The sequence below is a fragment of the Mastacembelus armatus genome, chromosome 16, assembly GCF_900324485.2.
Source record: "Mastacembelus armatus chromosome 16, fMasArm1.2, whole genome shotgun sequence".
Lineage (NCBI taxonomy): Eukaryota > Metazoa > Chordata > Actinopteri > Synbranchiformes > Mastacembelidae > Mastacembelus > Mastacembelus armatus.
The window spans coordinates 21,299,954-21,311,248 of NC_046648.1; the positions used below are offsets into that span (position 1 = coordinate 21,299,954).

The 11,295-nt window shown below is 38.3% G+C and overlaps 1 protein-coding gene across 1 annotated transcript; it reads right to left on the reverse strand.

Annotated features, from left to right (window-relative positions):
* Positions 1–2,843: 2,843 nt before the first annotated feature.
* Positions 2,844–7,363, reverse strand: LOC113136504 (interleukin-21 receptor-like). Its single transcript, XM_026317377.1, has 9 exons — positions 7,316–7,363; positions 6,981–7,074; positions 6,357–6,477; positions 5,723–5,892; positions 5,351–5,499; positions 5,103–5,250; positions 4,709–4,805; positions 4,483–4,567; positions 2,844–3,784 (listed from the first exon to the last, which is right to left on the reverse strand). The coding sequence occupies exons 2-9, from the start codon at positions 7,048–7,050 to the stop codon at positions 3,245–3,247; spliced, it is 1,380 nt and encodes a 459-aa protein (XP_026173162.1). The 5' UTR covers positions 7,051–7,074; positions 7,316–7,363; the 3' UTR covers positions 2,844–3,244.
* Positions 7,364–11,295: the final 3,932 nt, after the last annotated feature.

Genomic DNA, 11,295 nt, shown 5'->3' on the forward strand with positions numbered 1-11,295 from the left:
AGACATGGTGCACACAGTCATGGGAGACTACAGTAACCAAACAGTTTACTATTACTGAAATTGTGTTTCTGCTCCAACTACATGAGAAGTAGCTTCAACTCGATAAAGATGGTTGAACTTTCTAGAGAACAAAGGACTATGAAGAAAACAGGGTTGCCACAGTTGGATAGAAATGAAAACTACACATAATTTAGCGAAGAAAAAACCAAAGTGATGTACAGTTCTTAGAAAATATCAAGTCTGTGAAAACCATTATGTTTCAAGGTTCAATCTTGGTGGTTAACCCTGCACAAAAAATGAAGTGTTGCTGTGTATGTTTTCTGCATGTAAACTGCTTTATCAAAAAAATTAAAATATACTCAAGAAATTTTAATAATTCTTAAGTTTTGAAATGGCACAACTCATGTTTTTCTAAGTACATAACAGTTTTAGGTACAGGAAGACCAACAAGTAAGTTATGTGATTAGCTCATGTTTCTCTATTAGCGTCTAAAATTTGACAATCCTAGACCATTTTATCAAATAGTTAGAAATGGCAGCAAACATTTTAAAAAAATGGCTGGGAATCATCCTATGAAATATTTCAGGTCTGGCACTATATGATTTATTTTTGCTTTGTGTTTAAATATAAAGAGGCTAAACAATTATGTTTTTTATATTTCAAGCTTGCTATAATTCCATACGAAGAAAATAATAATAATGTGAGAGCATTTACTATATAACCCTATTCAAGAAATGAATTATGACTGCACCTTATCTCTAATTCAATGATTTGAGTGGGAAAGCTGCCAGACAACCAGTTTTGCAAATGAATGGTTTCACAATGTTAATTTTATGTTTATGTTCATCTAATCTATCTCAAGAAAAGAAAAATACTGCTCATATCTGTATGAGCAGTAAAAATAATTGACAATTATGGATCATGCATGATCATTTTGATTATTCATTTATTTTAATCGACCTTACACCTGTATAAGGTTATACAGGTGTAAGGTTATGGCTGATGTACTTTGTGGCTAAAACTCAGAAACTCCTAAAGGTCAAAAATTTGAATATTAGATTTAAAAAGCGTTTTGGTAAGATCTTTTATCTTCTCAGCAAACATCAAATGTAGAGCTAAAGTGTATTGGTAGTTACCCTTGAGAACATTGATGATAAACATGGCCAGTGATGTTGTGTCTTTGGATGCCCCAAAGTCTAGAATAAACCAGTTACGCTTAAAACGGTATTGGAGATGATGGTTTTATAAAAATAATGGTATTGATGGGCCAAATTAAACAAATTAAATCAAATACAGAGAACCTGTGTCCAAAAGTCAGACCACACATGAACTGATTCTGTGTGTATATGTAGATGTATTCTCCTATTACAGAGGTTCTGTGAAAAATGAAAAAAGAACTCATGAGAAAAAAAAAAAATCTAAAAGCCATAGTATGACCCTTTAGAGTTTAGCTTTTCCCAAGGTATTCTTGAGTAAATATGAGCCTATTTACCAGCCACACTTGACTAAAGCCTGTAGTTGTGTGGGAGGGAGGTTTTATCATTGTGTTATCACTTATTTCTCAAGCTATTTCTTGACATATGGAAATGACTAAAAATGGCACTATTAGGACACTGTGTATAACTGATCTGAGTGTATTTTCTACTGCTACAGGCTCATCGATCTGTTGCAGATTTGACTGCAGACACACTAGACAGACTGAGGTTATCCATCACTGCTGTTACTTTCTCATACAACACTATGAAATGACAGCCATGGCTAAGCTCACCTCTTCTGGCAGGTTTTTTTGTACGGAGACATGTGGCTCCATGCTGACCCTCCTGCCTTTTCTCACATACTCCCCATATTCCAGACACCTCTACAACTCAGAGGGCTTGTCTTTAACCAGGGGGGATGCACATAAAGAGCTGGCTTACAGGGGTATCTCAGCCTGGCAGCATGGGCATGTTGGTGGGGAAAAGGTTCTGTGTCGTGGCCCTTGGGGAAATATGTGTAGGTGTTGTTGCATCAACAGCTGATAAACGGATGAATGAATAGAAATTTGAGTGGGTGGACTTACCAACATACGCACCACAAGTACCACTGCAGGGGAGATGTTCTGTCTCCTGTTATCTCACCATCTTTCTAACTAATCCATGCAATATCAACTGACTGTGTTAACCACAAGACTTGATTTCTGAAATTAGCACTGATGTCAACTTCCCTATCTCCAGGTACAATATCTGTACTGTCACTAACTTCCACTTTTCTCCATTTCTCCTTCTGTCTACAGCTGCCGCCAATGCATTCAGACAACCAGCCCAGGCCAAATAAGACAAAAACCTTTAGATCACACTCAAATCTACACTTCTAACTGCTATGGAGCTGCTTCTGCAAGAGGTTGGCAAACCAGTAGACACTTTGACACCAAAAACATGTTATCAGCAAAATATCCTGAGTATTAATGTAAAATTACTTGTTTTTCAATGAATTAGGGAGTAGGAACAGAGGACAGACATATACTGCTACATATATTTAAATACATTTTCTAATTTTTGCTTTTTGTAAATGCTTTCAGTAGTAGTGACTGGTGACCTGTCCAGGGTGTACCCCTGCCTTCCACCCGAGAGAGAGCTGGGATAGGCTCCAGCAGATTCCCGTGACCCTGAGCCAGGAAAAGCGGGTATAGAAGATGGATGGATGGATGGATTTCAGTAAGTGCTTTAGTGAAACTAACAAATCATAGACATCTGAAATATGACAAGAGGCCCCAAAGACACAGTGTTGTTATAAGGGTTCATGAGCATAATCCTTAACAGTGTGTTGTCTTTAATAATAATATGAGGTATGATCAAAAGGAGAGCTACAAAATGAATCTTATGAAACATCTTCAACAAACCTGAACATTATAACCTTTATGTTGTTAGACTTTATTGCAGTTCTGTTTCTTCCTCCCTCACATTCTGCAGTCAGCATGGCAAATGTATCTTTATGTTAAATGTGCAAGTTGGTCACAACAGAAACCTCCATATGCATTATGATTATGTTTGCACCATTAAAAGATTATAAAATATATTCAAATGGTTCCTTGAAAATTCAGCGCATAAAACTACACAAAGCTGGAATTGGCTTAAGAAACAATCTAGAAAATAGAAGAAGTGTGTGCTTCAATATGTAAGCACTGAGTCTGGTTTTCAGACAGACATGGTGATCGGCGCCACCAGTCTTGTGAAGTTCTCTTTCTCCATTGAACTGATGGAATAGTTTAGCTCTCATCCTCATGCTGGGAATCAGATGGGACAGTCAGGCTGTTTCCTTTGGACACTAAAACGGGAACAACACCTGCTGCTGTTTTGTTGAGAATGCAGTAATCATTACAGTAACATGGTGGTGAACCATCATCAACAGGGCTGTTTGGTAAACTGCACTCTGGGCTTTCGCTCAGCCCCTTACAGTTGAAGCCAGAGTCGGCACTGCTGATCTCAAAGAAATCTTTAGTACACAGAGGAGAGGACACAGCTTGTGCCTCCTCAATGTCAAAGCCCCAGACAGAGCAAGGGAGAGGAGTGTAAGTCATGTCCCCTGGAGAAACCATAGTTGTAGCAGGGGAGGCCTCACGCATTCCAGGTAACTCAACATAGGACGTTTGACACTGAATGAATGCTGTTTTCATAACTGAAGGGTTGAGGAAGTCCTGGTTCTCTTCTGAGTTCTTCATCGTGGATTTCATAATGGTCACAGCGTCAGTTGGCAAGAACTCATTTTGGTATATTAATGCAAATTCTCCTTTAGGTGAAAGCCATTTCTGTAAATTCAGTCACACAGAAATACATCAGGTGTGATAAAGATACATGACTTCATTTTATTTATATGCTACTCTGTATATACACATACATTGTGTATTGCTACTCATTGTATTCACCATTGATCCAAAAGACCATTTCAGGTCCCACTGAAATATCTCAGCAACTGCCCTGCAACGACGTACACACTGAAAATGACCAGTGGAGGATTTGCTCTGACTTTGGTGATCCCCTGACATTTCCTCTACTGCTACCATGTAACTGACATTTTTGTTTTTTCTGAAATAGTTCAACAGCTGTCAGTTGAGCAGCTGTGAAATTTGGTTCACATAGCCACGATCCACAGAGAATACACCCTATTGACTTTGTTTATCATCTGACCACCTCCTTAAGTCTGAAGGTTCTGCTTTCAATCAAAACTGTGGACATTAATGGTTTTGGTTGAAATGTCTGAATAACCACTAGATGGACTGCAATGAGAATTTGGCAAGCACATTCAGTGCAGGCAGGCGTTCATATTGTTATGGGTGATCAGCAGCAATTACGCTTTAGCAGGAAATGTTAGAATATTAGTGCCCTGACAGGTTTCTGATGTGATTAACATTATCCTTCAAATCACAGAGGAGAAGAGTTGGCCCAGCTTTCTAAAATAATCCAGTAAAGCTGAGAATAGACAACAGGCCATGAATTATCACCTCACCTGGAGATCACCTTCATGTTGCTGAAATAGAGGTGCAAAGAAAGAGGCTGGTGATGGTGTTTGGGACAGTGTTTTTATCTTCATTCTGCCAAACAAATCATAAAAAAAAAAACAAAATATTAAATTGACTTTTAGGCATTACCACTATTACCAAGAGAAAATCAAATTGATTATGACATACTTACAGTAACTTTTCTCTTTTACCGACATTTCAAATATGAATTACCTTGCAGCAGGACTGTAGAATACAAACAGCAGGACTCCAACAACCACACAAACTGGGGCCAGAGATTTGGTCAAAATGACTAATATATTTTCTTGCTCTGAAAATCATGATGAAACATTACAGAATTAGTGAGTCATATTACAGAGATGACACTGATGCTGTAAATTATGTGTATTATTCTACAAAGGTGGTGAGACAGAGGGGCTGTTTGGATTATTTGAGATTGACTCATTCATACAGAATATGGTACAATGTTTGATCTTGAAGACACTGATAATTCAGGGACAAGACAGTCTCACACAGTACAAAAGAGGAGAAAGCAGAGTTTCAACATGCCTGTTTATCAGTGCATTCACAGGCAGTGCCAAGAAGACATTGTGCTACAGAATTTTACCTTCTGGTGCGTTACTTTTCCAGCATGTCGATGAACTCCATTTACTCCAATTCATGGAATAAAGTGATTTCGATCTCACTTTAATACAGTATTTCTCACATGATTGAAGATGTAGTCTTACAGACCTAATAGCCTTGATAGTCAATTCCTGAGGAAAGGTTGAAACAAACAATAAATGATTATTGTTTGACGTCATTTCACGTCACAAAATGTTATCGAATGGCTATTTGGATCTAAATGGATCTTACGTTCTTCGCATTGTTTGGAAATGTTACAAGCTCAAGTTTGTAATCAAGTTCACGTAGGTATTCATGATTTTCATATCCACTTTTCCATGTGATGTTGACAGCCTCTTGGGATTGTTGAATGTCAATGTCATATGGGGCCGTCAGCTGAACTGATCACAGACATTCATTGTTTTTATATATAACAAAATATTTCTAATACAATATTCTCAGATATGCTTTAATGTTTGTTATTCAATCCATCTACTGAATAATAGCAGTGGTTTAATTTGAAAATATGAAAATGTAGTGTTATTGTATGCATATAATATACAAATGCCCTCCACAAATATCATTAGTCTCTCATACACAAATAGTGAGTACATTAATACTTACTGTTCTTTGATGGCTTAAAACTCTTCATTAGAGAATGGCAGCCAGATTTGTTACAGAGTCTTATTGCATACTCAGAGAATGCGGAGAAGGTACCTGAGCCACTTTTGACTTTACAAGCACAACTGTAACTGTGATTCATCAACACTAGTGGACAAGAAACCTCAGTCTTCCTGAAGATTCAAAAACAAAGAATATTTTCAATATTCATATGTTGGAAAAGGTTTACAATGTTTTCACCACAACCACAGATAGTTATTAACCATATTAATATATTTCCTAATTGATATTGGGCAGTGCAGTGGTTAGCACTGTCACATCTAAACAAGAATATTTCAGGCTGAATCCTGTTCTGCGCGGAGTGTGCATGTTCCCTTCGTGTCTCTGTGGGTTTTCTGCAGGTACTTCAGTTTCCTCCCACAGTCCAAAGACAGACAGTTTGGGGTTAGTGTGATTGGTGTGCGTGGAAATGTTTGTCTGTCTCTATGTGTCAGCCCTGTGATAGACTGTCGATCTGTCCAGCGTGTACACCATCTCTTGCCTAATAGCTGGGACTGGATCCACACTGGATGTGCCAGAATAAGTGTTATAGAAAACGGATAATTCATTAATATAATTTTTGAAGAACAGCACTTACGTCCTAAAGTCAGTGAACTTCAGGGTGTAGGTGTTACTGGATGGTTCCACAGTATCATCAGTGATGTTGATGTCACAAGTAATTGTGTCCCAGTAGGCACTCATACATGAATGTCCACCAACTACACAAACCAGAAGAAAAACTTATTCTCATACTGATTTTAACATGATTTCTAATATCTAAAAAAAAAGAAAGTATTCAAACAATGAAGCCAAAAGTAACAACAAAATATTATACAAAAATGCCATTTCAAGTAGTAGGACTGCATTGTTGAAAAGAACAACATTGTTATTTTGGTGACAAAATACTTAAGTTCAACATTGCCAGTTGCTTTAGAGCACAGGATGTCAGTAAATATATTCTAATCAAAAAAATAGTCAAATGTTAAAGGTAACCATTGATGACAATGACATTATATGAATTGCCTCTTGACATTTCAGTAACTAAACATTCCTCTGAACCTCCTACTGTGGTTGATAACTGGAATGTACGACAGATTCAACTAAAATGATGTCTGCCAATAAACAGACAAAGTTCAGAAGCCGATCACACAAATCCAAGCTGCTTTATTAAAGAATTCCAGAGAACAAATCTCTGTGGAAAGATAAGTGAGCGGTACTGTACCTCTGATGCAGCTGGTCACTGTAAGGATGCTGGAGCACCAACACACAAACAGGAGCTGTGGACACTTCATGTCTACATGGATATGAGTATCTTTCTGTAACATGAAAAAAATATTTCACCTTCTAGTCTCTGTCTTTGTCTTATTGTATTGTAGTTACCATTTCTGTAATACTAGACTTTTAGCAGTCAACTCCACACTGTCAATCACTGGACTATGACAAACACACAAATTAAAAATCTTACCTCAAGTTTTCATTATTTGAAAAAGAAGACAAGAAAATTGACATGTCTGATATACTGTGATGTCAAGTGAATGAAAAACAGAGTGCTATTACCTTAGGGGCTGCCCTGTAGCTGCTGATGTCTCAGAGAGTGAATGAGAGATGGAAATGAGGTTTGATTTATCACTGGTTGCATCACAGGAAGTGAGGTCTTCACGTCACATCTTTTTAATCTTTTTTCGCCTTTTTAACCATTTGGAGCATACCTTAGACTACTATACATGTAATAATACATAATTCTTTTTTTGGTTTCTGATGCCATAGTTTATTTCATTTCAGGTATTTTATATCTTATACCGTCCACCTGTTCCTTACTCAGAGTTTTTAACTGAATTCCCTGACTTCCTGTCTGATTTAGTGCTTAGATCAGATAAAGTCATTATAGTGGGAGATTTTAACATTCATGTAGATGTTGAAAATAACAGCCTCAGCATTGCATTTAATTCTATATTAGATTCAATTGGTTTCATTCAAAACGTTAATAAACCCACCCACTGTTTTAATCACACCCTTGATCTTGTTCTGACCTATGGCATCGAAATTGAACATCTAATAATTTTCCCCCCAAATCCTGTTTTGTCAGATCATTCTTTAATAACTTTCGAATTTAAAATGATGGATCATGCAGCGTCTGGAAGAAAATTCCACTACAGCAGATGTTTATCCGACAACGCTGTTAATAAATTTAAGAAAATGATTCCATCTTTATTTGCATCTATGCCAAGTATAAACATAATGGAGGGCAGCTGCCTTAATCCTACTCCCTACCAAATTGATCATGTTGTTGACAGCGCTGTAACCTCACTGCGTGAAACGCTTGATTCTGTAGCCCCTCTGAAAAAGAAGTTAGTGATTCAGAGAAGACTAGCCCCATGGTATAATTTACATGTTCGTACCTTAAAGCAGGCATCACGAAGGCTGGAAAGGAAGTGGCGTTCCACAAACTTAGAGGAAATTTTTCTAGCCTGGAAAAACAGTCTACTAACATATAAAAAAGCTCTCCGTAAAGCCAGAACTGCATACTATTCATCACTAATAGAGGAAAATAAGAACAATCCCAGGTTTCTTTTCAGCACTGTAGCCAGGCTGACAAAAAGTCACAGCTCCGTTGAGCCCAGTGTTCCCTTAGCTCTCAGCAGTGATGAATTTATGAGTTTCTTTACAAATAAAATCACAACTATTAGAGATAAAATTCAGCAGATGCTTCCTATACCTGCAATAAATGAATCTTTTACTACAGTAGCTCTTGAATCATCTGTAGGACCTCAGTTATGTTTAGACTGCTTCTCTCCTATAGATCTCTCTGAATTTACATCAGTAGTTGCTTCATCGAAATCATCAACGTGTCTCTTGGACCCCATCCCGACTAGACTGCTTAAAGGCACCCTGCCATTAATGAACTCATCTTTATTGGACTTGGTAAATTTATCTCTAGTATCAGGCTACGTACCACAGGCCTTTAAGACTGCAGTAATCAAACCTTTACTCAAAAAGCCTAGTCTTGATCCAGGAGTCTTGGCTAATTACAGACCAATATCCAACCTGCCATTTATTTCTAAAATCCTAGAAAAAGCTGTTGCTAAGCAGCTATCAGACCACTTACACAGGAATGAACTATTTGAAGATTTCCAATCAGGATTTAGAGCACATCATAGTACAGAAACAGCACTGTTGAAAGTTACCAACGATCTTCTCTTAGCCTCAGATAATGGACTTGTTTCGATACTTGTCCTCCTAGACCTTAGTGCAGCATTCGACACCATTGACCACAACATCTTATTACAGAGACTGGAGCATGTGATTGGTATCAGAGGAACAGCGTTAAAGTGGTTCCAATCCTATTTATCGGACAGATTCCAGTTTGTTCATGTCCATGATGAACCTTCCACACGAACAAAAGTTAGTTATGGAGTTCCACAAGGTTCTGTGCTAGGACCGATTCTGTTCACCCTGTACATGCTTCCTTTAGGATATATCATTAGGAAGCACTCTATTAATTACCACTGCTATGCGGATGACACTCAGTTATATCTATCTATTAAACCTGTTAACACAAACCAGTTAACCAGACTTCAAGCCTGTCTAACTGACATAAAGGCTTGGATGACCAGTAACTTTTTACTTTTAAACTCGGAGAAAACAGAAGTCATTATATTTGGGCCTAAAAATCTCAGAAATAACTTTTCTAAAATTATAGCTACTCTAGATGGCATAGCCCTGGCCTCCAGCACTACTGTAAAAAACCTTGGAGTTATTTTTGACCAGGACATGTCCTTTAACTCACACATAAAACAAATTTCTAGAACTGCATTCTTTCACCTGCGCAACATTTCCAAAATTAGGAACATCCTGTCTCAAAATGATGCAGAAAAACTAGTCCATGCGTTTGTTTCCTCAAGGCTAGATTACTGTAACTCATTACTATCTGGATGTCCTAATATCTTAATAAAAAGCCTCCAATTAATCCAGAATGCCGCAGCCAGAGTCCTGACAGGAACTAGCAAGAGAGATCATATTTCTCCTATATTGGCTTCTCTTCATTGGCTCCCTGTAAAATATAGAATAGAATTTAAAATCCTTCTTCTCACATACAAATCCCTTCATAATCAAGCTCCTTCATACCTTAAAGACCTCATAGTACCATATTATCCCAATAGACCACTTCGCTCTCAGAGTGCAGGCCTACTTGTGGTTCCCAGAGTTCTCAAAAGCAGAATGGGAGGCAGAGCCTTTAGCTATCAAGCTCCTCTCCTGTGGAACCAGCTCTCAGCCTGGGTTCAGGAGGCAGACACTCTCTGTACTTTTAAGGCTAGACTTAAAACCTTCCTCTTTGACAAAGCATATAGTTAGGGCTGGCTTCAGGCAACCCTGAACCATCCCTTAGTTAGTTATGCTGCTATAGGCCTAGACTGCCCGAGGACCATTGGTGCACTGAGCTCCCCTCCCCTACCCTACCCCCCCCCCCTTCTCTCCCACCTCATGTATATTCCACCATTGAATGTTACTAACCTTGTGCTCTCTCTCTCCCCTAGTTTGTGCTCTCTCCCTCCCTCTCTCTCTCTATTCTCTCTGTACCTTCTGCAGGTGTCCCTGGTCCTGGAGCTGTTTATCGCTGATGTGCAGTTACTGGCCCCACCAACTTGCAGTGTCTATTTGTTGTTTATTGTTGCTGTTCTTTTCTCTCTGCTCTATCCACTCACCCCAACCGGTCGAGGCAGATGGCCGCCCAAACTGAGCCCGGTTCTGCTGGAGGTTTTTTTTCTTCCGTTAAAGGGAGTTTTTTCCTCTCCACTGTCGCCAAGTGCTTGCTCATAAGGGAATTGTTGGGTTTTTAGTTTTAGTTTTTGTAAAGTGCCTTGAGATGATTTGTATTGTGATTTGGCGCTATACAAATAAAATTGAATTGAATTGAAATTGAAAGTCTTGGCAATCCAAAAGAAAAAAAGGTTGATTTTGGCTATGTGCTGTTTCAGTGAAGCAATGTAGGTTCTTTTAGACCTAAGATATTTGTTTGCTTTATAGAATTTGATAGTGTAGTATTGTCCTTGCAGTTAATCAAAATTAAACAGGAATCATTTCATGTCACTGTGAGTCACATTTTGTTATGTTAAATTATAATTATGTTTATGCTGTTTTTGTAATCAAGGCCTAAAGCAGGCGTAGCCACTTCCAGTCCTCAAGGGCCCCTGCCCTATCCCTGCCTACCCATAGATGACCAGCAGATATGGACCTGGTATGCAAGTGTCAACACTGGTGCTGAGGTGTCTACCTTGGGATCAGCATCATTTGTTTTTAAGAGGCTGTTAAACGCAACACATCTTTCTAGGGATGGTGTGAACCAGAGAAATGTGCAGCTAGTGTAGAACTGTGAGTTATGTTATTGTGATTGTTATATCTTGTGTTTGTGACTGTTATTGTGAGAATAATGAGGTGAGGTTGTGAGGTTAGTCTGGATGATTTTTTTGCAATCTGAATGTGGTGAAAATCCTCCATATCTCTAAACAAATGCACTAAGTGGATGTCCCTAGAAACAT

Excerpts from the sequence above, each read along its gene's own strand:
- LOC113136504 (XM_026317377.1), bottom strand. The coding sequence starts at position 7,050 with ATGAAGTGTCCACAGCTCCTGTTTGTGTGTTGGTGCTCCAGCATCCTT. Across the intron at positions 5,893-6,356 it reads AAGTTCACTGACTTTAGGAC|GAAGACTGAGGTTTCTTGTC; the intron begins GTAAGTGCTGTT and ends TTGAATCTTCAG. Across the intron at positions 5,251-5,350 it reads TTCCAAACAATGCGAAGAAC|GAATTGACTATCAAGGCTAT; the intron begins GTAAGATCCATT and ends ACCTTTCCTCAG.